The 22,536-nt window shown below is 41.4% G+C and overlaps 2 protein-coding genes and 1 pseudogene across 3 annotated transcripts in view; 2 read left to right on the top strand and 1 right to left on the bottom strand.

The window, feature by feature from the left end:
* Positions 1-637: 637 nt before the first annotated feature.
* LOC100438916 (shieldin complex subunit 1-like) lies at positions 638-1,337 on the top strand (annotated as a pseudogene).
* Positions 1,338-4,507: 3,170 nt separating this feature from the next.
* LOC129057926 (uncharacterized) lies at positions 4,508-8,822 on the top strand. Its single transcript, XM_063723898.1, has 3 exons — positions 4,508-5,589; positions 7,635-7,872; positions 8,676-8,822. Exons 1-3 carry the CDS (start codon positions 4,508-4,510, stop codon positions 8,820-8,822), a joined length of 1,467 nt encoding a protein of 488 aa, XP_063579968.1.
* A 4,099-nt stretch (positions 8,823-12,921) lies between these two features.
* Positions 12,922-22,536, bottom strand: part of KYAT3 (kynurenine aminotransferase 3) — a 56,985-nt gene continuing 47,370 nt past the window's right edge. For both annotated transcript variants that reach the window (XM_003775650.4, XM_002810639.4), the window contains 3 exons: positions 20,493-20,566; positions 20,151-20,237; positions 12,922-13,389 (listed from right to left, as the gene is read on the bottom strand). In XM_003775650.4, the coding sequence (XP_003775698.2) occupies positions 13,327-13,389; positions 20,151-20,237; positions 20,493-20,566 (224 nt within the window). In that variant the 3' untranslated portion in view covers positions 12,922-13,326. The remainder of the gene's footprint in view (positions 13,390-20,150; positions 20,238-20,492; positions 20,567-22,536) is intronic.

Raw genomic sequence — 22,536 nt, 5'->3', positions numbered from 1 at the left:
GGTGCCAAAAAGGCTGGTGACTGCTGACTTAAGATGTTTGCTCACCTATTTCCTCCCATCTTTATTCTGACCCTTCTTCCAACCAATGTAGTTTGTATGGAATTGACCTCAAATTGGCTTAAGACATTTAGCAAACCTAATCCCATTGGCCACAGTGATTAGTTCAGGGATGGGTCAATAAGACACAGTATGCCATTTGCTGGAGCTTCTGAGAAAGTGTCCTCTTTTGCTGTGTTTGCTAGAGTAACTATGTGATATTTAGAAACTGCTACAGCCATGTTGCTATCACTAGAGGGGTAATCTTAAGGTAACACTGACACACGGAGAAGACAGAACTGTGAAATGGAGCTTGGTGAAAGATTATAAACAGATTCCTGTATCAAGCTGTAACTGAAACTCTTCTACTCCTAAATCTCCAGTTGAGACAGAAAATTACCATTTATTAGATTTAAAACCATATGACATAGGCTTTCTATGCCTTGCAACATGAATATTGTTAATATATGTCAAGTAATCACATTTTCATTTTAGAAAGCTTATTTTGGTCTATAGGGATAATGGATTGCAAGGCATAAGGAAGGGAGACAAGTCCCAGGAATATTAGGTCACAGTTTAAAAATTTCCTTGATTTACAAAGATGGTGCACCTCCATTTCCAAGTTCTGGGCTCTTGCTGTTGCAGGGCAGACTATGGCTGCCAGGAAGCCACCCCAGGCAGCCTGTCAGAGGAGAGCAGTACTTTGGACCTGCCATAAGCCTGTATGTGAGGGATTATGTCCTGCAGAGATGCAGCCAAGAGGCCAACAGCAAGGCTTTTAGTTCTGTGAAATTCCATTCTTTTCCTTGCTTTTCTGATGTGGATCCAGACACCAGGAGCCTAAATACTAAACAAAATGACTCTGGGACCACTGAGAACTTTTGATTTCACCTTTCTGTGAAAAGCCAATCAGAGACCAAAGAAGAGGATAATGGACTTCAGAAATCTCTGGATAAATTCTATGAACTCTTTGGCTATCCAAAGCTAGCCTCTGGGAATCCATTCTCTGCATCTGTCTGCCAGTGCCTGTCTCAGAAAATCCCTCAGCTAAGAGTCCAGGAGAGCCAAAAGTATGCCCTCTATAGTTTTCAAATGTCCCAGGTCATCTTTAACTGCGATGGCTGCTCAGTCTTGCAGAGGGACATCCACTTCTACTCACTGGAGGAAGGAAGTACATCTGTAGATGATGAAAAACCAACCCAGAACTTTCAAAAGATATTATTAATTTTCTCTTATGGCAGAATGCAATGAAAGACCCAAAACTGGTGCCTGGTGGTGAGCAGGCAGTATTGGAGGTATAGGTTGTGACCAGTACTGTTGGCAGCCACCCAGATCCCCCAGGGTCTCTTGCCAGCTCACTGTGTTTAATCTTAACTAAGTGATTTGTGGTTAAAGGCTGGCACCTATGACCTGGTGTTGGAGCCAGTCAGTCCGTATAGAAAGCAGCAGGGTCTGGGGGTTTTATGTGCCTGTGGCCACTCCACCTCCCACTCCCCTTGGCTGAGGCCATTGACTGACAGGGTTAGGAGTCAAAAGCCCAGCTCCCTTCACAAGGAGGCACACACTCTGAGGCATAATTTATACTCCATAAGTCCCTCCCCTGGCAGTCAGGCCAATGCTGGGACTTACATGAAATCACACTTGCTGAGTTTCATCCCTTTCCCCATCCTCCTCCCATTCATTTATGGGTGTGTCTGTAAGCCTTTCCTTAATAAACCTCTTATATCTGAAAAACAAAATTCCTTTGTTCAATACTGCACTATTCACCCACAGACCTCATATTTAAAATCCATTTCCAGGCAACCACCTTTGGGTCCCCTCCCTTTGTATGGGAGCTCTGTTTTCACTCTATTAAATCTTGCAACTGCACTGTTCTGGTCCCTGTTTGTTACAGCTCGAGCTGAGCTTTTGCTCGCCATCTACCACTGCTGTTTGCTGCCATCACAGACTCGCTGCTGACTTCCATCCCTCCAGATCTGGCAGGGTGTCTGCTGTGCTCCTGATCCAGCCAGGCACCCATTGCTGCTCCCGATGGGGCTAAAGGCTTGCCATTGTTCCTGCATGGCTAAGTGCCCAGGTTCATCCTAATCGAGCTGAACACTAGTCACTGGGTTCCATGGTTCTCTTCCATGACTAATAGAGTTACAACACTCACCACATGGCCCAAGATTCCATTCCTTGGAATCTGTAAGGCCAAGAACCCAAGATCAGAGAACACGAGGCTTGCCACCATCTTGGAAGCAGCCCACCGCCATCTTGGGAGCTCTGGGAGCAAGGACCCCGGGTAACATTTGGTGACCACGAAGGGATTTCCAAAGCAGTAATATTAGACCACTTTCGCTTGCTATTCTGTCCTATCCTTCCTTAGAATTGGAGGAAAATACGGGCACCTGTCGGCCGGTTGGTCTGCCTGGAGCCAGCTTCCACTTTTAATTTTCTGGGAGAAACCAAGGGCCGACTAGAGGCAGAAAGCTATTATCCTGAACTCCTGACATTAGCCGGTTGAGATCATGACACAGCCAGAAGTCTCTACAGCCGCCCATGCGTGTGCCCCTACCTTTCCTTCTGACCCATACCTCCCGGGTCCCGACCATGACTTTCTTGAAAGTGTAGCCCCAAAATTCTCCTTACCTCTGAATCTGCTTCCTCTGATCCATGCCTCCTAGGTACTAATGGTTCAGACTTTCATTTCCTCTAGCAAGTTGTATCTCCAAAGGGATCTAAGGAAGCTCTGTGCTGTGTCCTTAGGCATCTAGACATAAACCCAGGGAGTCTTATCCCTGGTGTCCCTCCTGATTTAGTTATACAGCTCTCGACATGGGCAGTTATGTGGGACCCGTTCCCCACCACCCTTGCCAGGGCCCCAAGTTTATAATGGCTAAGAGAAGAGAGAGAGTGACAGAGGAGAGAGAGATGGAAGAGAGAGAGGTGGAGGAGAAAGAGAGAGAGAGAGGAGAGAGAGAGAGATGGAGGAGAGAGACAGAGGAGAGAGAGAGACAGAGGAGAGACGGAGGAGAGAGAGAGAGAGAGAAAGAGGGAGTCAAAGAGAAAAAGAAAAAGATAGAAATAGTAAACAAACAAACACGCAAAAACCAGTGTGCCCTATTCCTTTAAAAGCCAGGGTAAATTTAAAACCTATAATTGATAATTGAAGGTCTTCTCCATGACCCTATAACATTCCAATACCACTTTGTTGTCAGTGTAAATAAGGGCGTAGTCGAAAGCACTGAGGCCACTGACAACCAGTAGCCTTCCTATCAAAAGTCCTTAACCCAGGAACCTGCGGGTAGCCCAAATGCATTCAATCTGTAGCAGCAACTGCTTTGCTAACAGAAGAAAGTAGAAAATTAGCCTTTAGAGGAAACCTCATTGTGAGCACACCTCACCAGTTCAGAACTATCCTAAGTCAAAAAAGCAAACAGGTAGCTTACTAACTCAAAAATCTTAAAGTATGCGGCTATTCTGTTAGAAAAAGGTAATTTAACACCAACCACTGATAATTCCCTTAACCCGGCAGATTTCCTAACAGGGGATTTAAATCTTAATTACCATACAAAGGTCCGACCAGACCTAGGAGGAACTCCCTTCAGGACAGGACACAGGGTCTTGCTCTGTCACCCAGGCTGGAGTGCAGTGGTACAATTATGGCACTCATTGCAGCTTCAACTTTCCAGGCCCAAGCAATCCACCCACCTCACCCCCACAATTAGTTGAGGGTACAGGTGTGTGCCACCATACCTGGTTAATTTTTCTTTACTTTTTGTATAGACAGGATCTCACTGTGTTGCCCAGGCTGGTCGCAAACTCCTGGGCTCAAGCGATCCTCCTGTCTTGGCCTCCCAATGTGCTAGGATTATAGACGTGAGCCACCACACTTGGCCCTGACCGATAGATGGTTCCTCCCAGGTGATTGAGGAAAAAACCACAATGGGTATTCAGTAATTGACAGGGAGACTCTTGTGGAAGCAGAGTTAGAAAAATTGCCTAATAATCGATCTTCTCAAACATGGGAGCTGTTTGCACTTAGCCAAGCCTTAAAGTACTTACAGAATCAAAAAAGACTATCTCAATCCTGACTCAAAAGGTTACCTACACCCTCTCTGAAACAAATTTGCATAAGAACTGTTGTTTATAGGAATGAATCTTGATGGGGCAGCTGGGTTGTTATGAAATACTCAGGAACCCAGCCCAGGTCTAGGACTCACCCCTGAGCACAAATGCAATGTTGGGCACACTGGTAAAGGACCACTAGAATCCAGCAGCCCGGACCCATTTCTTTGTGGTCAAGAAAAATGGAAAAAGGGGTGCAGGACTGCTACATCGGTAAGCGTAACTAATCTGATAAGCAGAGGTCCATGGGTGGTTACACACCCTGGAAAGGAATAAACATTAGGACCATAGAGGATGCTCTAGGACTAATGCTCATCAGAAAATGACTGGGGGTCCTGGCATCCCTATGTTCTTTTTTCAGATGGGAAACTTTCCCCCTAAGGCAAAAACGCCCGTAAGATGTATTCTGGAGAATTGGGACCAATTTGACCTGCAGATGCTAAGAAAGAAACTACTTATATTCTTCTGCGGTACTGCCTGGCCACAATATCCTCTTCAAGGGGGAGAAACCTGGCTTCCTAAGGGAAGTATAAATTATAACAGCATCTTACAGCTAGACCTCTTTTGTAGAAAAGAAGGCAAATGGAGTGAAGTGCCATATGTGCAAACTTTCTTTTCATTAAGAGACAACTCGCAATTATGTAAAAAGTGTCATTTATGCCCTACAGGAAGCCCTCAGAGTCTACCTCCCTACCCCAGTATCCCCCTGACTCCTTCCCCAACTAATAAGGACCCCCCTTCAACCCAAATGGTCCAAGAGGAGATAGACAAAGGGGTAAACAATGAACCAAAGAGTGCCGGTATTCCCCAATTATGCCCCCTCCAAGCAGTAGGAGGAGGAGAATTTGGCCCAGCCAGAGCGCATGTACCTTTTTCTCTCTCAGACTTAAAGCAAATTAAAATAGACCTAGGTAAATTCTCAGATAACCCTGATGGCTATATTGATGTTTTAGAAGGGTTAGGACAATCCTTTGATATGACATGGAGAGATATAATGTTACTGCTAAATCAGACACTAACCCCAAATGAGAGAAGTGCCGCCATAACTGCAGCCCGAGAGTTTGGTGATCTCTGGTATCTCAGTCAGCTCAGTGATAGGATGACAACAGAGGAAAGAGAACGATTCCTCACAGGCCAGCAGGCAGTTCCCAGTGTAGACCCTCATTGGGACACAGAATCAGAACATGGAGATTGGTGCCGCAGACATTTGCTAACTTGCGCGCTAGAAGGACTAAGGAAAACTAGGAAGAAGCCTATGAATTATTCAATGATGTCCACTATAACACAGGGAAAGGAAGAAAATCCTACTGCCTTTCTGGAGAGACTAAGGGAGGCATTGAGGAAGCATACCTCCCTATCACCTGACTCTATTGAAGGTCAACTAATCTTAAAGGATAAATTTATCACTCAGTCAGCTGCAGACATTAGAAAAAAACTTCAAAAGTCCTCCTTAGGCCTGCAGCAAAACTTAGAAACCCTATTGAACTTGGCAACCTTGGTTTTTTATAATAGAGATCAGGAGGAGCAGGCGGAACGGGACAAATGGGATTAAAAAAAAAAGGTCACCACTTTAGTCATGGCCTTCAGGCAAGTGGACTTTGGAGGCTCTGGAAAAGAGAAAAGCTGGGCAAATCGAATGCTAATAGGACTTGCTTCCAGTGCAGTCTACAAGGACACTTTAAAAAAGATTGTCCAAGTAGAAGTAAGCCACCCCCTCATCCATGCCCCTTATGTCAAGGGAATCACTGGAAGTCCCACTGCTCCAGGGGACGAAGGTCCTCTGAGTCAGAAGCCACTAACCAGATGATCCAGCAGCAGGACTGAGGGTGCCCAGGGCAAGCACTAGCACATGCCATCACCCTCACAGAGCCCTGGGTATGCTTGACCATTGAGGGCCAGGAGGTTAACTGCCTCCTGGACACTGGCACAGCCTTCTCAGTCTTACTCTCCTGTCCCGGACAACTGTCCTCCAGATCTGTCACTACCCGAGGGGTCCTAGGATAGCCAGTCACTAGATACTTCTCTCAGCCACTAAGTTGTGACTGGGGAGCTTTACTGTTTTCACATGCTTTTCTAATTATGCCTGAAAGCCCCACTCCCTTGTTAGGGAGAGACATTCTAGCAAAACAGGGGCCATTATACACCTGAACATAGGAGAAGGAACACCCGTTTGTTGTCCCCTGCTTGAGGAAGGAATTAATCCTGAAGTCTGGGCAACAGAAGGACAATATGGACGAGCAAAGAATGCCCATCCTGCTCAAGTGAAACTAAAGGATTCCACCTCCTTTCCCTACCAAAGGCAGTACCCCCTTAGACCCGAGGCCCAACAAGGACTTCAAAGATTGTTAAAGACCTAAAAGCCCAAGGCCTAGTAAAACCATGCAATAGCCCCTGCAATGCTCCAATTTTAGGAGTACAGAAACCCAGCGGACAGTGGAGGTTAGTGCAAGATCTCAGGATTATCAATGAGGCCTTTGTCCCTCTATACCCAGCTGTACCTGACCCTTATACTCTGCTTTCCCAAATGCCAGAGGAAGCAGAGTAGTTTACAGTCCTGGACCTTAAGGATGCCTTTTGTGCATCCCTGTACATCCTGACTCTCAATTCTTGTTTTCCTTTGAAGATCCTTCGAACTCAATGTCTCAACTCACCTGGACTGTTTTACCCCAAGGGTTCAGGGCTAGCCCCCATCTATTTGGCCAGGCATTAGCCCAAGACTTGAGCCAGTTTCCATACCTGGACACTCTTGTCCTTTGGTATGTGGTGATTTAATTTTAGCCACTCGTTCAGAAACCTTGTGCCATTAAGCCACCCAAGCACTCTTAAATTTCCTCGCCACCTGTGGCTACAAGGTTTCCAAACCAAAGGCTCAGCTCTGCTCACAGCAGGTTAAATACTTAGGGTTAAAATTATCCAAAGGCACCAGGGCCCTCAGTGAGAAATGTATCCAGACTTTACTGGCTTATCCTCATCCCAAAACACTAAAGCAACTAAGAGGATTCCTTGGCATAACAGGCTTCTGCCGAATATGGTTTCCCACGTACGGCGAAATAGCCAGGCCTTTATATACACCAATTAAGAAAACTCAGAAAGCCAATACCCATGTAGTAAGATGGACACTTGAAGCAGAAGCAGCCTTCCAGGCCCTAAAGAAGGCCCTAACCCAAGACCCAGTGTTAAGCTTGCCAACAGAGCAAGACTTTTCTTTATATGTCACAGAAAAAACAGGAATAGCTCTAGGAGTCCTTACACAGGTCTGAGGGATCAGCTCGTAATCTGTGGTGTACCTGAGTAAGGAAACTGATGTGGTGGCAAAGGGTTGGCCTCATTGTTTACTGGTAGTGGCAGCAGTAACAGTCTTAGTATCTGAAGCAGTTAAAATGATACAGGGAAGAGATCTTACTGTGTGGACATCTCATGATGTGAATGGCATACTCACTGCTAAAGGAGACTTGTGGCTGTCAGACAACTGTTTACTTAAATATCAGGCTCTATTACTTGAAGGGCCAGTGCCGCGACTGTGCACTTGTGCAACTCTTAATCCAGTCACATTTCTTCCAGACAATGAAGAAAAAAATAGAACATAACTGTCAGCAAGTAATTGCTCAAACCTGCGCCGCTCGAGGGGACCTTCCAGAGGTTTCCTTGACTGATCCCCACCTCAACTTGTATACCAATGAAAGTTCCTTTGTAGAAAAAGGACTTCGAAAAGTTGGGTATGCAGTGGTCAGTGATAATGGAATACTTGAAAGTAATTCCCTCACTCCAGGAACTAGCGCTCAGCTGGCAGAACTAATAGCCCTCACTCGGGCACTAGAATTAGGAGAAGAAAAAAGGGTAAATATATATACAGACTCTAAGTATGCCTACCTAGTCCTCCATGCCCATGCAGCAATATAGAGAGACAGGGAATTCCTAACTTCCGAGGGAACAGCTATCAAACATCAGGAAGCCATTAGGAGATTATTATTGGCTGTAAAGAAACCCAAAGAGGTGGCAGTCTTACACTGCCAGGGTCATCAGAAAGGAAAGGGAAATAGAAGGGAACCGCCAAGCAGATATTGAGGCCGAAGGAGCCGCAAGGCAGGACCCTCCATTAGAAATGCTTATAGAAGGACCCCTAGTGTGGGGTAATCCCCTCCGGGAAACCAAGCCCCAGTACTCAGAAGAAGAAATAGAATGGGGAACCTCACGAGGACATAGTTTCCTCCCCTCAGGATGGCTAGCCACCAAGAAGGAAAAATACTTTTGCCTGCAGCTAACCAATGGAAATTACTTAAAACCCTTCAACAAACCTTTCACTTAGGCATTTATAGCACCCATCAGATGGCCAAATTATTATTTACTGGACCAGGCCTTTTCAAAACTATCAAGGAGATAGTCAGGGCCTGTGAAGTGTGGCAAAGAAATAATCTCCTGCACTGCAGGCCATATATTACAATCACTGTATCTTTAACCTCCTTGTTAAGTTTGTCTCTTCCAGAATCGAAGCTGTAAAACTACAAATCATTCTTCAAATGGAGCCCTAGATGCAATCCATGACTAAGATCTACTGTGGACCCCTGGACCGGCCTGCTAGCCCATGCTCCGATGTTAATGACATTGAAGGCACCCCTACTGAGGAAATCTCAACTGTACAACCCCTACTATGCCCCAGTTCAGCAGGAAGCAGTTAGAGTGGTCGTTGGCCAACCTCCCCAGCAGCACTTGGGTTTTCCTGTTGAGAGGGGGGACTGAGAGACAGGACTAGCTGGATTTCCTAGGCCAACTAAGAATCCCTAAGGCTAGCTGGGAAGGTGACCACGTCCACCTTTAAACACGGGGCTTGCAACTTAGCTCACACCTGACCAATCAGAGAGCTCACTAAAATGCTAATTAGGCAAAAACAGGAGGTAAAGAAATAGCCAATCATCTATCACCTGAGAGCACAATGGGAAGGACAATGATCGGGATATAAACCCAAGCATTCGAGCCAGCAACGGCTACCCTCTTTGGGTCCTCTCCCTTTGTATGGGAGCTCTGTCTTCACTCCTGCAACTGCAAAAAAAAAAAAAAAAAAAAAATCCATTTCCTCCCCCTCCCCAGCTCAGGTTAATGATTCTGTCTCTTGAATCACCTAGACATGGAGTTTCCCATGGTAATCTTAGGGCTGTTGGATCAAACTGTGGAAACCCTCACTCCAGGGTGCACACAGAAATTCTAGAAGCCCTGAGGTTGAGGCTGACATGCAAAGCTTCAATGATCACAGCACTTGATTCTAGTATTACAGAATACTGTCTACTGAGAGCTCTAGCTCATTCTTTGAAGGCACTGTGAAGAAACCCTATGACAACAGTGTTGATGAAATTCATTCATGTTATTGTGTGTAGCTGTACTTTGTTAATTTTCATTGCTATATGATATTCCACTGTATGAATATGCCCCCTAAATTATTAGACTATTGATAGATATTTTGGTTGTTTCCCATTTGGAGTAATTATATACAATGCCACAACAGACATTATTACTATTATTATTTTAAGACAGAGTCTTGCTTTGTTGCCCAGGCTGGAGTGCAGTGGTGTGATCACAGCTCACTGCAGCCTCGACCTCCTGGGTTCAAGCAATCCTCCCCCTCAGTCTCCCAAGTAGCTGGGACTATGGGAGCACACCAACATGCCTGGATAATTTTTAAATTCTTTTTTGTGGCAATAAGGTCTCACTATGTTGCCCAGGCTGGTCTGGAACTCTTAGCCTCAAGTGATTCTCCTGTCTCAGCATCCCAAAGTGCTGGGATTACAGGTGTGAGCCACGGCACCAAGGTGGCATTATTTTACATATTAAAAAAAAAATGGAACAACACTCTGATTCTCTGGATTAAGCCATCATCCTTATAATAGTCCTTGAGGTCCTATGTTACTTCTCTGATGTAATACCTACTACTCTCCCCCTTGGTTATTCCATCCAATCACACCAGACTTTTAGTTACTCATCAAACATGCCAGGCACCCTCCTGTCTTAGAAGCACTGCACTGTCTATTCCTTCTGCTGGGAATGTTCTCCCCAAGATCTGCACAAGGCTGTCTCCCTTCCCTCCTTTAAATTTGCTTCCATGTCCCCTCCATAAGACCTTTTCTGACCACACTATTGTAATTTCAATTTGCTTCTGTAACAGTCATCCCCCTTTATTCCGTTCTAGTTCTTTTCTTCATACAATTAGGTATAAATTTACATACAATATATTTTATTATGTTTATGACTTAATCTCCCTCCCCTGGCTAGATGAAAAGCCTAGAGGACAGGAATCTTTAATTTTTGTTCACTGATGTATAGTAAGTGCCTACAAGAGTGCCTGGCACATAGTAGGAGTTCAGGTGATACTTATGGAAGGAAGAAGGAGGAGAAGAAGGAAAAAGGGAAAAGAGAGGAGGGAGGGAAAAAGTAGGGGAAGGAGGGAGGCAGAGAGGGAAGAAGTAAAGGAGATAGGAACAAAGGAAAGAAGGAAGGGAGGGAGGAGGAGGAGAGAGAGGAAAGACAGAAGGAATTTTGCCCTGAATAGGAAGACATAGCAGGTTAGTAGATAGACTCAATCAGTGAAAGAATTTTCTAAGATGGGAGAGATTGGAACATATCCCACTTCTGAAGAAGGGAACCAGTAGAGATTGAAGGTCCAAGAGCATAGACTGAGCCAATTCTGAGAGTGTGTGAGGAAACAAGATCCAGAGCACAGGCAGTGGAATTAGCATTAGACAAGCCCAGGGCTGCAAAAAGCTGCTTTAAATCCTGGTGAAAATTTTGTCAAGTTCCTAGCAAGGGTGGACAGGCTAAACATTTGCCATGGGATTTCTGTTGCTACAGAATTGTTGGCTCTTGGGGTCCTGAGCTTCCTTCTAGATGGCTGGGCCTGGTAATTTTTAACCAAGTCCTCCTTACTCTACTGCCACCCCTAACCTGTCGGCCTTGGACAAGTCAAAGGATGAATGACCATTATAACTGGAGGGAAGGAAGGATGGATGGTGATGCAGACAAGTCACAGGCTTATTGGTATGAACCTAGTTGGAAGTGCTGGTTTGGTAGCTTGTTTTTTCATTATATTTTTCACAGAAGTGGGGTTGAAGTTATTTGCTATGATGTAATCATGCTACTGGTGGTAGGCTTTGAGGTGAGAATGGAGGTAGCATATTTTTGTTATTAAAAATAGGAGAATCGGCTGGGTGCGGTGGCTCATGACTGTAATTCCAGCACTTTGGGAGGCTGAGGCGGGCGGATCACTTGAGGCCAGGAGTTTGAGACCAGGCTGGCCAACATGGTGAAACCTGTCTCTACTAAAAATACAAAAATTAGCTAGGTGTGGTGGCGCACACTTGTAATCCTAGCTAACTGGATGGCTGAGGCATGAGAATTGCTTGAACCTGGGGGGTGGAGGTTGCAGTGAGCTGAGATTGCGGCACTGCACCCCAGCCTTGGCGACAGAGTGAGACTCCGTCTCAAAACAAAACGTAAATATAGGAGAATGGTAGGAATTGCTGCTGTGGTAAAAGGTAGGGGAACATAGAATTATGTCTAGTTCGTGTCAGTGATGTGAATTCATGGTTGCTAGAACATGCCCAACTGTGCAATGTACAGCCCAGGTACAGGCATGGAGCTCCAACCCCAGGGTTGAGTTCTTTCTTTTTGGTCAGCTGAGATAGAACAATGGTGCAAATAATTCAAGGCAGCAAAAGCAACTTGGCTGAAGTGATAGACAATGAAGTCAAGGCTAGATGAGAAAGGGAGTGAAGATTTAAGGGAACCGATAGAAATAAAATGGAGGATTCTACAAACTACAACAGTAATGATCAAACTTTCATGTGTGTAAGTATCACCTGGAGGGCTACATCCTGAAATTATTATTCACTAGGTCTGGGGTGATGACCAGAATCTCTATCTTCAACAAGGATCCTAGTAGATTCTAATGAAAGAAGGTCATGGACCAATTTTTTGTGAAATAGTGGATTTGAAATTGCAGTAAGTTTAAAGAAGTGATTTTTTTTTTGAGATGGAGTTTCACTCTGTTGCCCAGGCTGGAGTGCAGTGGCACAATCTTGGCTCACTGTAGCCTCTATCTCTCAGGTTCGAGCAATTCTCCTGCCTCAGCCTCCCAAGTAGCTGGAATTACAGGAATACGCCACCACGCCTGGCCATTTTTTTTTTTTTTTGTATTTTTAGTAGACATGGGGCTTCACCATGTTGGCCAGGCTGGTCTCAAACTCCTGAATTCAAGTGATCCACTCACCTTGGCCTCCCAAAGTGCTGGGATTACAGGCATGAGCCACTGCACCTGGCCAAGAAGTGATGTTTTGAAAAGAGCTGAGGAGAAGGAGATGGAGGAGAGAGAGGGACAGAGAGAGAGAGAGAGAGAGAAGGGAGAGCATGAGCACAAGACAGCAATAATGAGCTGGAAGAGTAGGTCATTATAGTGGGAGACGATGAATTTGTGATCTCAAAAGGTGAAGCCCACTTGAATGATAAAAGCCTCAGGGAGCCACCAAGGCAGGGGTGGCTGAAGTGCAGTGGAGGCGAACATCACCAGAGGTGAGGATGTCAAAGTATGGAAAGCCTGGCTAATCCATGTGGACCTGAAGCCACCGCAAATAACAGCAGTACTTGGGGTATGAAGCAAAACTGTGAACAGAGTTCAAGGTCATTGGTAAATGAAAGGGAGGAACTACAGGTGGGTACACAAAACAAATAGATGTGGTTGAGGGGTGGAACTGGTTAGGAGTTTTTACACAATGGTGGAAACATGAAACCGGCTAAAGTCAGATGAGTGTTTATTGTTTGCCAGGCTTTTTGCATACATTAGTCCATTTAATTCTCAGAAACGACCTTCATATGAAACAGGTACTGATTTTATTCTGAGAGATTTATAATGAGAGAACCGAGTTACTGAGAGGTTAAACATCTCACAGTTCTTATCCACTATGTTATGCTGACTCTTATAAAATGATTGTGGAAGGTGTGTTAATACATTTCAACTGGAAAAAAATGGTCAGATCCCCTGAATATTGTTAGGAGCTGGGTTAACCGCTTTGGAAAAACAATGGAAATATTTAAATTCCAGTTGTACTGAAATACCTCCTAACATCCAGCAGGTGGCAGCACTAAGTAACAATTCCATACTAGGTCATCTAACAGAAACATTAATCCATTCTGCACAAATCAAGACTTCTGTACACTCCATGCCTTGATGATTTCTTCAGCAGCATCTAGTGTGCTGTCTTTCTGTAAATTAATGAAATAATCATTATTATAGATAGACATAAATTCAAGATGAAGCAAAGATTTAAATATACAACATAATGAAGATTTAAGTGAATATCTGATCTCAAGTGAAGAAAAATTTTCAAAGTGAAAAAGCAAAAGCAAAACCCAAAACAGGAAAACAGTTAACCAAATGAATTATAATTACAGAAACAGGTCAAAGGGTGCAGAAGAGTTTACACTGAAAAATAATAGCTGTCTGCTCCACCCCTTTTCCACCCGTTTCTATGACTCCCTCTACCTTCAAGATAACTTTTTATGGCAATTTCTGGTTTTAGTTCTAATGGCTACCACCAAAATCTAATAATGTACTCATGCTTCTGTTTCCTTATTTGTGAACTTCGCATATTATCTACTATATCTATACTTTGCTCTGAACAAAAAAAAATTAGTTCATTCACACTACTCTGCCCCTTGCTTTCAAGGTTTCATAGTTGTAATTATTGAAAAACAGTTTATTTTTTGAATAAGTGATTCATACATATAGCATAAAATTAAACAGAGGTGTAAGCAGAGACAAATCCAGCCTTCTGTTGTTCATCTTCTGTTTCTCTACTTCTTTTTCTTTGTCTTCTCTCTCCACCAGAATGATTCAGTCTGAAAGCCAATAGGTGAGGCTGAGCAAAGCGGCTGTCCATGTATAGGGCTGGGAGAGCCTTGGCAACCCTAGTGCAGGACACTGCAGCCAGAATGGAGTGAGCAGGGTGGCCAGCACGGGTGTCATGAGGTGATAGTGCTGGCTGGAACAGGATGTCAGAGTCTGAGTGGGGTAAGTGAGGCACCTGTATGGTAGGGTGGCCTCATGCAGGGTCCTGGAGCCTGGATCAGATGAGGCAGGCATCTGGCATGGTATCAGTGCCCAAGAGGGGCAAGGAGGGCTTCTGTGTAGTAGGTGACAGTGGTGGCCTGGTATGGGGTATTGGAGACCTAGATGGGGGCACTTCTCCAGGAGGATGACAGGACAGGTCAGCATGGGTGATAAAGCCCAGGTGGGGTGAAGATGTAGTGTAGTAGCCTGGCACAAAATGTCAAAGCCTGAACGGGGAAAAGGGTATCCTCTCAGGGACTGGGAAGGTGAGGGGTGCAAGTGGCTTTGACAAGAGATTGATCCCACACAGAAGTATTGATTAAATTAGTAATTACATGACTAGTGACCAAATCTGGGAAAATCTAAGTATCAAAATAAGTAATAATAATAATAAATTATAGCCCACTGTACTACAAAATAAAAATCCAGAAGTCTACATTGATACATATGAATAAGTTAATAAATAAATTGCTTAATGAGATATGGAATATTTTCATAGTACCTTACTACAAAATATTTATTATTTAACAAGAAAAAGTATAACTTTATAGTAGAAAAGACTGGCAAACACCACCTTAATCAGGTGGTTAAAGTTAACATCACTGGTAATAGGAATAATTGAAATCATGTGCCTCCTGATACAATGAAAAGGATAGAGCATCATCACTTCTGTGGTTTCCCGCCGAAGTGCATAGCCTGAATCTAAGCATGAGGAAACATCAAACTTAAATTGAGGTACTTTCTTAAAAATAATTCATTGATAATTTTCAAAGTATCGAGATCATGAAAGTCAAAGAAAACTGAGAAACCATTCTAGCTTGAAGGAGACATGACAACTAAATGCAAGGCATGATTCTAGCCTGAATTAATTAATTATTATAAAAAGGACATTATTGGGACAATGAATGACATTTAAATCGGGTCTGAGGATTAGATGGAGTATCAAGGTTAACTTCATGATTTTGAGGGTTATATTGTGGTTTGGGAGGAGAATGTCTTGTTTATGAAGAATACAGAAGAAAGTATATGGGGGTGATAGGAGCATCATCAGTAATTAAGTTGACGACTTACTCTGAAATAGTTTAGAAAAAAGTTCTTGAAACTTTTAGGTTGTGATCATTTAAAAATATTCGTTTTAAAGTAAGTCAGCTTCCCACCTATCTTCCTCAGTCACTCAGTTTTTCTCTCCAGAGGCAACACTGGGATTTCATTATATATTTTTCCAGAGATTTTCATCTATCTTTCTTTTTAAAATTGTATATTTTTTATTGTTCTTGTTTATTTATTTTTAACTTTTATTTCAGGTTTGGGGGTACATGTGAAGGTTTGTTACATAGGTAGACTCATGTCACAGGGGTTTGTTGTACAGATCATTCCATCACCCAGGTATTAAGCACAGCACCCAATAGTTACCTTTTCTGCTCCTCTCCCTCCTCCCACCCTCCACCCTCAAGGAGGCCCCAGTGTCTGTTGTTCCCTTCTTTGTGTTCATGAGTTCTCATTATTTTTGGCTCCACTTATAAGAGAGAACATGTGATATTTGGTTTTCTGTTCCTGTGTTAGTTTGCTAAGGATAATAGGCTCCAGCTCCACCCATGTTCCTGCAAAATACATGACTTCATTCTTTTTTATGGCTGCATAGTAGTCCATGGTGTATATGTACCACATTTTCTTTATCCAATCTGTCATTAATGGGCATTTAGGTTGATGTGAATGTAGCATCATTTATTCAAGCAGCCCCCACTGGTGAATAATTTTGTTGTTTACAATATTTTGCTATTACAAATGATGCCTCAGTGAAAATCCTTGAATATAAGTCATTCAAAATGTGCAACTAAATCCACAAGAAAACACTTGTGGAAGGAGAATTGTTGGATCAAAGGGTATGGGAAATCACATCTGAATAGAAATTTTCAAACTAACCATCATAGAGATTTTACAAATTATACTCCCACTCTCAATTTGTGAGAGTGTTTTATGAAACTTTTTAGTTGTTTTGGTTGTTTCCAATCTAAGAGATAAAATTTCTTTGCAGTTCTATTTTTCATTTCCCTTACTATGAAATAAGTTTGACAACTTTTATAAGTTTAACAACTACTAAGGATCTTACCCATAATATTATAAAGTGCTATTTTTACCTTAAATTTATTTACTTTTATCACTTTTATTTTGCTCTGAATTCAAACTGATTTCTTTCAATTTCTATTTTCTTGGTATGTTTTTGTCATTCTTTTATTTTTAGCCTTTCTAAGAGGTGGAGTTAGGTGTGTCCACTTTCCCTAGAAACTTCCAGCTACTTCCACACTATCTGCCAATATTGACTGCTGATGTAAGAAGAGTCTGGGCCCATACTGATCCTCCTCTTCTGGCCCCTCTGGAGGCCTTGATCTTATTGTCTAGGTGACCAAAGGAATTGTCTTTGAGGCCCAATATATCAAGCGAGGTATATGTCAGTGTTAATAATTGTGTGACAATTATTATTATATCCAGGTTCCATTTGTTCTGCTCTTATTTTTTTCTAGCAACTCTACATATTTTATTTTTCCTCTGCATCAATAATTTTTCTGCCTAATATTTTGAAAATTATTTGTTCCTTTCCACTTCCTTTTGCTCACTTATCTCCATCCTTAATGTCCTTACAGAAGTATTTAGTGCTCTTTGTGGTGTTTCTATTAATAATGTCACCATAATTTCTAATAGCTTTATTTTTTCTTTTCAATTTCCTACCTGAACTCTGAAAGCTCCCATTTGATCTTCTTATAATATCTTACTCTATCTTCCCTGAAATCATAAAATCTCTGCTTTCTCATTTTAAAGGTTTTAAATTTGAAATAGCACTAATTTTATTTGCTCCATGGCAACATTTTTTTTGGGCGAATATTCTCTAACACTTGTTTTTCCTTGTACCTTTCTCTTTTCCTTATAGTGTCCTATATAGATTCACAGTTGGTTCCTCTTTTATTATTATTATTGTTATCATATTTTTTGAGACAGAGTCTGACTCCATCACCCAGGCTGGAGTGCAGTGGAGCAACCTCAGCTCATTGCAACCTCTGCCTCCTGGGTTCAAGTGATTCTCATGCCTCAGCCTCCCGAGTAACTGAGATTACAGGCATGTGCCACCACACCCACCTCAATTTTTTGTATTTTTAGTAGAGATGGGGTTTCACCATGTTGGCCAGGCTGGTTGTGAACTGCTGACCTCAAGTGATCCTCCTGCCTCGGCCTCCCAAAGTAATGGGATTACAGGTGTGAGCCACTGCACCTGGCCCCTCCTCTTTGATTATCAATCATTTTTGATTGAATTCTCTTTGTAAGCTTCCACTGCCAAAGCATGTACTATACCTATTGTTCTGAGTAATAAGCATGCTACCTGCTGGCTTTGTCTGTGATTTGAAAATAGATTTGCTGATTTATATAAGGGAGAAGCTGGGGCAGCACCAGAAAAGAGCAGAAATTCTCCTTGTCTCATAGTAAAATTTAATACAGTTGATGTAGGGTTCAGTGGGTGAGAGTTCTTTTAGACCACACTTCTTACCAAATAATTAAATTGGCTATCCCCAATTTAAGACATCTCTTCCGCATTGCTTCAACATAGCTTTTAGCAAAATGACAGGAGTAAATGAGGAAATCTATAGACCAACCAGAGTCTCCTTTCCACCTTGCCTTACATAGTTTCCGGATGACACGACTGTATGTTTTTGCCCTGTTTCCTCCATCATGCCAAACTGTCTAGAGAAGTTCCTGCTGCCAGTGCATCGACTGCTCCTATTGTTCTCAATAATGAGTATGCTGCCTGCTGGCTTTGTCTGTAATTTGAAGATGTAAAAGCAGGATCTTTTCTAGGGATCTTCCCTCTACCATCACCTTCACAGTATTTAGCAGCCTTTCCTTAAACACTGGGGAATTTGTTTTCTATTATCTTAGTTGTTTTTAAATAATTTCTAAAAAGAGATTGGGGAGGGCTGGATTTACCATTTTAAAACTGGAAGTCCTACGTTACTTCTTTCTTCTGTTAGTTTTGTTTACAATTTCAAATAATATACCACTATTTCTCAATCCAGTGTAAGATGAAGGATATTAATAGCATTATCGTTCTTTAAAATTTCAGTCAATTGAATGTTTACATTGTTAGGTTGTTAATATTTATATTCTATTCTGAGCAAGTCTGGCGATCCGTTGTCTCTAAAAGTTGAAAACAGTGTTTATGTTATTCTGACTAGGTTTAAAGATGAATGGGTTGATAGAGTGTCTTGATCTTAATAAGACTATTTTCAGTACCAACAACATTTTAAAAATAGCAGTAACACACTTGGAACCTTTTAAAAAAGGAGAAGTTTGATAGTGATAAATCTCTCAGCTTTCATTTGTCAGGGATATCTACTTCATTTTCATTTTTAAAGGATATTTTCCTACATATGGCATTCTAGGCTGTTATTTATTTATTTTTTTTATGTTGGTGCTCAGAAGACGTTATTTCATTGTATTCTGGTCTCCACTGTTTCTGATAAGAAGTTAGTTAACATTTCTACCTGGACGTGCTGGGCTCATGTGATCCTTGTACCATAAACTCCTGAGTAGCGAGTACCACAGGTGTGTGCCAGCAAGCCTGGCTAATTAAAAATATTTTTTTATAAAGACAGGATCTCATTACGTTTCCCAGGCTGGTCTTGAACTCCTGGACTCAAGCAATCCTCCCGCCTTGGTCTCCCAACATGTTGGGATTATAGGCATGAGCCACTACACCTGACCTCTGGCTGCCTTTAATATCTTATCTTCACTTTTGTTTTCAGCAGTTTATGATGTACTTAGTTGTGCTTTTAAAATATTTATCCTGTTGTATTTCATTGACCTTTTTAGACATAAGTTGCTTTTCACCAAATATGGGAACATTTTGACTATTATTCCTTAAAATATTTTTTCTGTCATATTCTCTCTCTTGTTTTTCTTGGTTCTCCAATGACACATATATTATCACTTGGTATTGTCTCATAGACCTAAGGTTCTGTTCACTTTTTAAAAATAATATTTCTCCTTTTTTCAGATTGGATAATTTCTATAAATCTGTATTCAAGTTAACTCTTTTTTTCTGACATCTTCAATACTCTCTTAGCACCATAAGTATTTCATAGCAGATATTTTACTTTTAAGTTCTTGAATTTCCATTTGGTTCTTTTTTTTTTTTAATAGTTTGAATCTCTCTGTTCACTTATTATAACCACATTTTCATCTAATTTCTTAAACATACTTCAAATGTTTGCTTTAAAGTCCTTGTCTGCTAATTTCTAGATCTGGGTCACCTTTAGGCCTATTTCTATTAACTTCTTTTTTTCTTTGCTACAGGTCATATTTTCTTGTGTTTTCCTATGTCTAGTAATTTTTCATTGTAAGCTAGAAATTGTCATATTACATGGTAAGGGGTCTGTATTATGTTGTCTTCTTTCAAAAAGTGTTGAATTTTATTTTAGTAAGCAGTTAATTTTTTTTTTTGAGACGGAGTCTGGCTCTGTTGCCCAGGCTGGAGTGCAGTGGCGTGATCTCGGCTCACTGCAAGCTCTGCCTCGTGGGTTCACGCCATTCTCCTGCCTCAGCCTCCCTAGTAGCTGGGACAACAAGCGCCCGCCACCATGCCCGGTTAATTTTTTGTATTTTTAGTAGAGATGGGGTTTCACTGTGTTAGCCAGGATGATCTTGATCTCCTGACCTTATGATCTGCCCGCCTTGGCCTCCCAAAGTGCTGCGATTACAGGCATGAGCCACCATGCCTGGCCAGTAAGCAGTTAATTTTAAAGCCATAAGCCAAAATTTAAAAACTGCATATGAGCATATCATTTTTAGAAACAGAAGAAAATAGTGCTTTAAAAATTGAAATGAGGATACTATATATGTGTTTTCAATAGAGCAGGGAACTTACTTTAATGAAGCAAAATCGCACAAACTTCTCAAACTGTGATTTAGTCTCTGAGTTACAGAATGCTGAAACGGGGATGGCTGATAGTTTCTGAAAAATAAATAGAAACATATAATAAGAAAACTACTTACACTTCAAATATTAATTTTGGTACTGCAGATACTAGAGGCAACTAGATACTTTTAAATAGTCACAATAATTTCCAAAAAGAAAAATGCTTTTAAAAGCCACAAGTGGAGTATCATATAACGTTACATTTGATCGATTTCAAAGCATACCAGCAGATTTCCTTCATAAATTAACTATAAAATATAATAGAATCTTGCAAAGAACAATAAACATTACCTTATGTTTAGTCATCCATTTCACAAACTTATAGTCATAAGGCTCATTATTCTTCATATCAGAGAGGTCTGGATCTAAAACCACAATGAAAATTAGGTGGCCTATGAATTTCTTCTGATGCAACATGTATTTCATTTAAGTCTATCAAGATTCAACATTTTCTCCTATTTAAATTAGCTTGGTTTAGAATTTTCTCAGAACATAGTCACAGAATATGCTGGAGTCTCACACTGTACGGTGGGGTGGGAAGTGAATTCACAGAGCTTTACTGATAGTCTAAGGCAGTACTCACATATGCATCAGGGTGATTAGGCTTATACATGCAGCTTTCAGCACAGGAAGAGAGTAGAAAAGGTGAAGGGCAGAGGAGGGATGCCTTTCCATTGAGAAATAAGATTCTATGATCATTACTAAGGAAATAACTGCTAAATTTATAAGTATTCATCAGTAATGATTATATCTCCACATAGCCACTCATTAGACTATAAGTTCCACAAAAGTAAAGTGTCTGTTTGGTAACCTATCGTATTCCCAAACCCTAGGTCAGTGTCTAGCACATAAGTGACAAAAAGTATATTTGTTGAATGAATAAATTAATATTATGCATTATTTATAAATACAGGATATCTGTTTAGATCTTCCAAATGCTACTCTTAGTTTTCATCTCTTGCTCCCATATATTATACTGTTTTTTAAATTTGTGAAAAAAGTCAAATATATACTCCTACTCGCTCGTGCCTCAATTTTGCTTTAAGGTCTGGGCAAGATATATCTCTGGCATTCAGTTTCAGCAATCCACATTTCATATTGTTTCAACTTTATTGACTTGTACTCTTCAATCTTCTTGAATGCCCTAAAGCAACTAATGTTGATGGTTATCGTCATCAAGGAAATTTTATAATTTATTGCTGAAAACAAATTGAGGCAGATATCTTAATTCTTTCTTCTATACATTAAATACTAGTGGTTCTTTTCAAATTAATCATGTAAAACCTTTGACACTGAAGAAAGGTTCACCTGTATTTTTAAAACAAAGCCCTAATATCCTTTTACCTGCTATTTTAATCTCCATTCTCCCCTGTGTTTTAAGGAGAACATAAAATTTCCAAGTAATAATGCCAACAACAAACTGCAATTTATTGAACACTTACTATTGGTTAAGCATGCTACATGATCATCTCATTTAGTTGTTACCACAATTCTGAGAGGTAATGATAATCCTCTGTTTACAGATAAGGAAGTCAAATTATTATTTCAAGGTATTTATGTGTAATTCAGGTTTGGCCCTAACAAAAATACCAGCTAAAAAACTTAGTCTAATTGTAAATTATGTAAAAATTCCATGTGACAGGTATACAACAGCAGTGAATTGAAGGTACACAGGTAGCCAGAGAAAGGAGTGAACACCTAAGGGAGTAGAAGAGGATTATTAACTAATTCTAATTGACCCTGTACTACTCATTTATTCTTGTAGAGCTTAGACAAAAGGAATTTATTTATTTATTTATTTTTTGAGATGGAGTTTTGCTCTCGTTACCCAGGCTGGAGTGCAACGGCATGATCTCGACTCACTGCAACCTCCACCTCCCGGGTTCAAGCAATTCTCCTGCCTTAGCCTCCTGAGTAGCTGGGATTACAGGCATGCACCACCACACCTGGCTAATCTTTGTATTTTCAGTAGAGATGGAGTTTCACCATGTTGGTCAGGCTGGTTTCAAACTCCTGACCTTAAGTGATACACCCACCTCGGCCTCCCAAAGTGCTGGGATTACAGGCATGAGCCATGGTGCCCTGCCAGAAAAAAGTAATGTAATACCATGATGCTGAAAAAGGAAAGAAGGGAATAAATATAATTATAAAGGTTTTATAGTCAGAAGGAAGTTGGAATCTATTTCTTTTGACATGCCTCAGTCAGACATCCTCAAGGGAACTAAATAAAGTCTTTCTTTATTGACAGTAAGAGTTTAAATCAAACGTGTGAGCATATTTAAGTAATCTATGAAGGCCCAAATTTGTTTTTGCATTCTTACTATATCCTCCATAA

Source organism: Pongo abelii, chromosome 1, assembly GCF_028885655.2.
Source record: "Pongo abelii isolate AG06213 chromosome 1, NHGRI_mPonAbe1-v2.0_pri, whole genome shotgun sequence".
Taxonomy (NCBI): Eukaryota; Metazoa; Chordata; class Mammalia; order Primates; family Hominidae; genus Pongo; species Pongo abelii.
Note: the sequence above shows the minus strand (reverse complement) of the source record. Positions and strands in the feature narration are given on the sequence as shown.

Bases quoted from the DNA above. Each gene is read 5' to 3' on its own strand.
- LOC129057926 (XM_063723898.1), top strand. From the start codon at position 4,508: ATGGGAAACTTTCCCCCTAAGGCAAAAACGCCCGTAAGATGTATTCTG. The intron at 5,590-7,634 runs GTCCTCCTTAGG...CTTAAATATCAG, and splicing joins ATTAGAAAAAAACTTCAAAA to GCTCTATTACTTGAAGGGCC. The intron at 7,873-8,675 runs GTCAGTGATAAT...ATGGAGCCCTAG, and splicing joins GAAAAGTTGGGTATGCAGTG to ATGCAATCCATGACTAAGAT.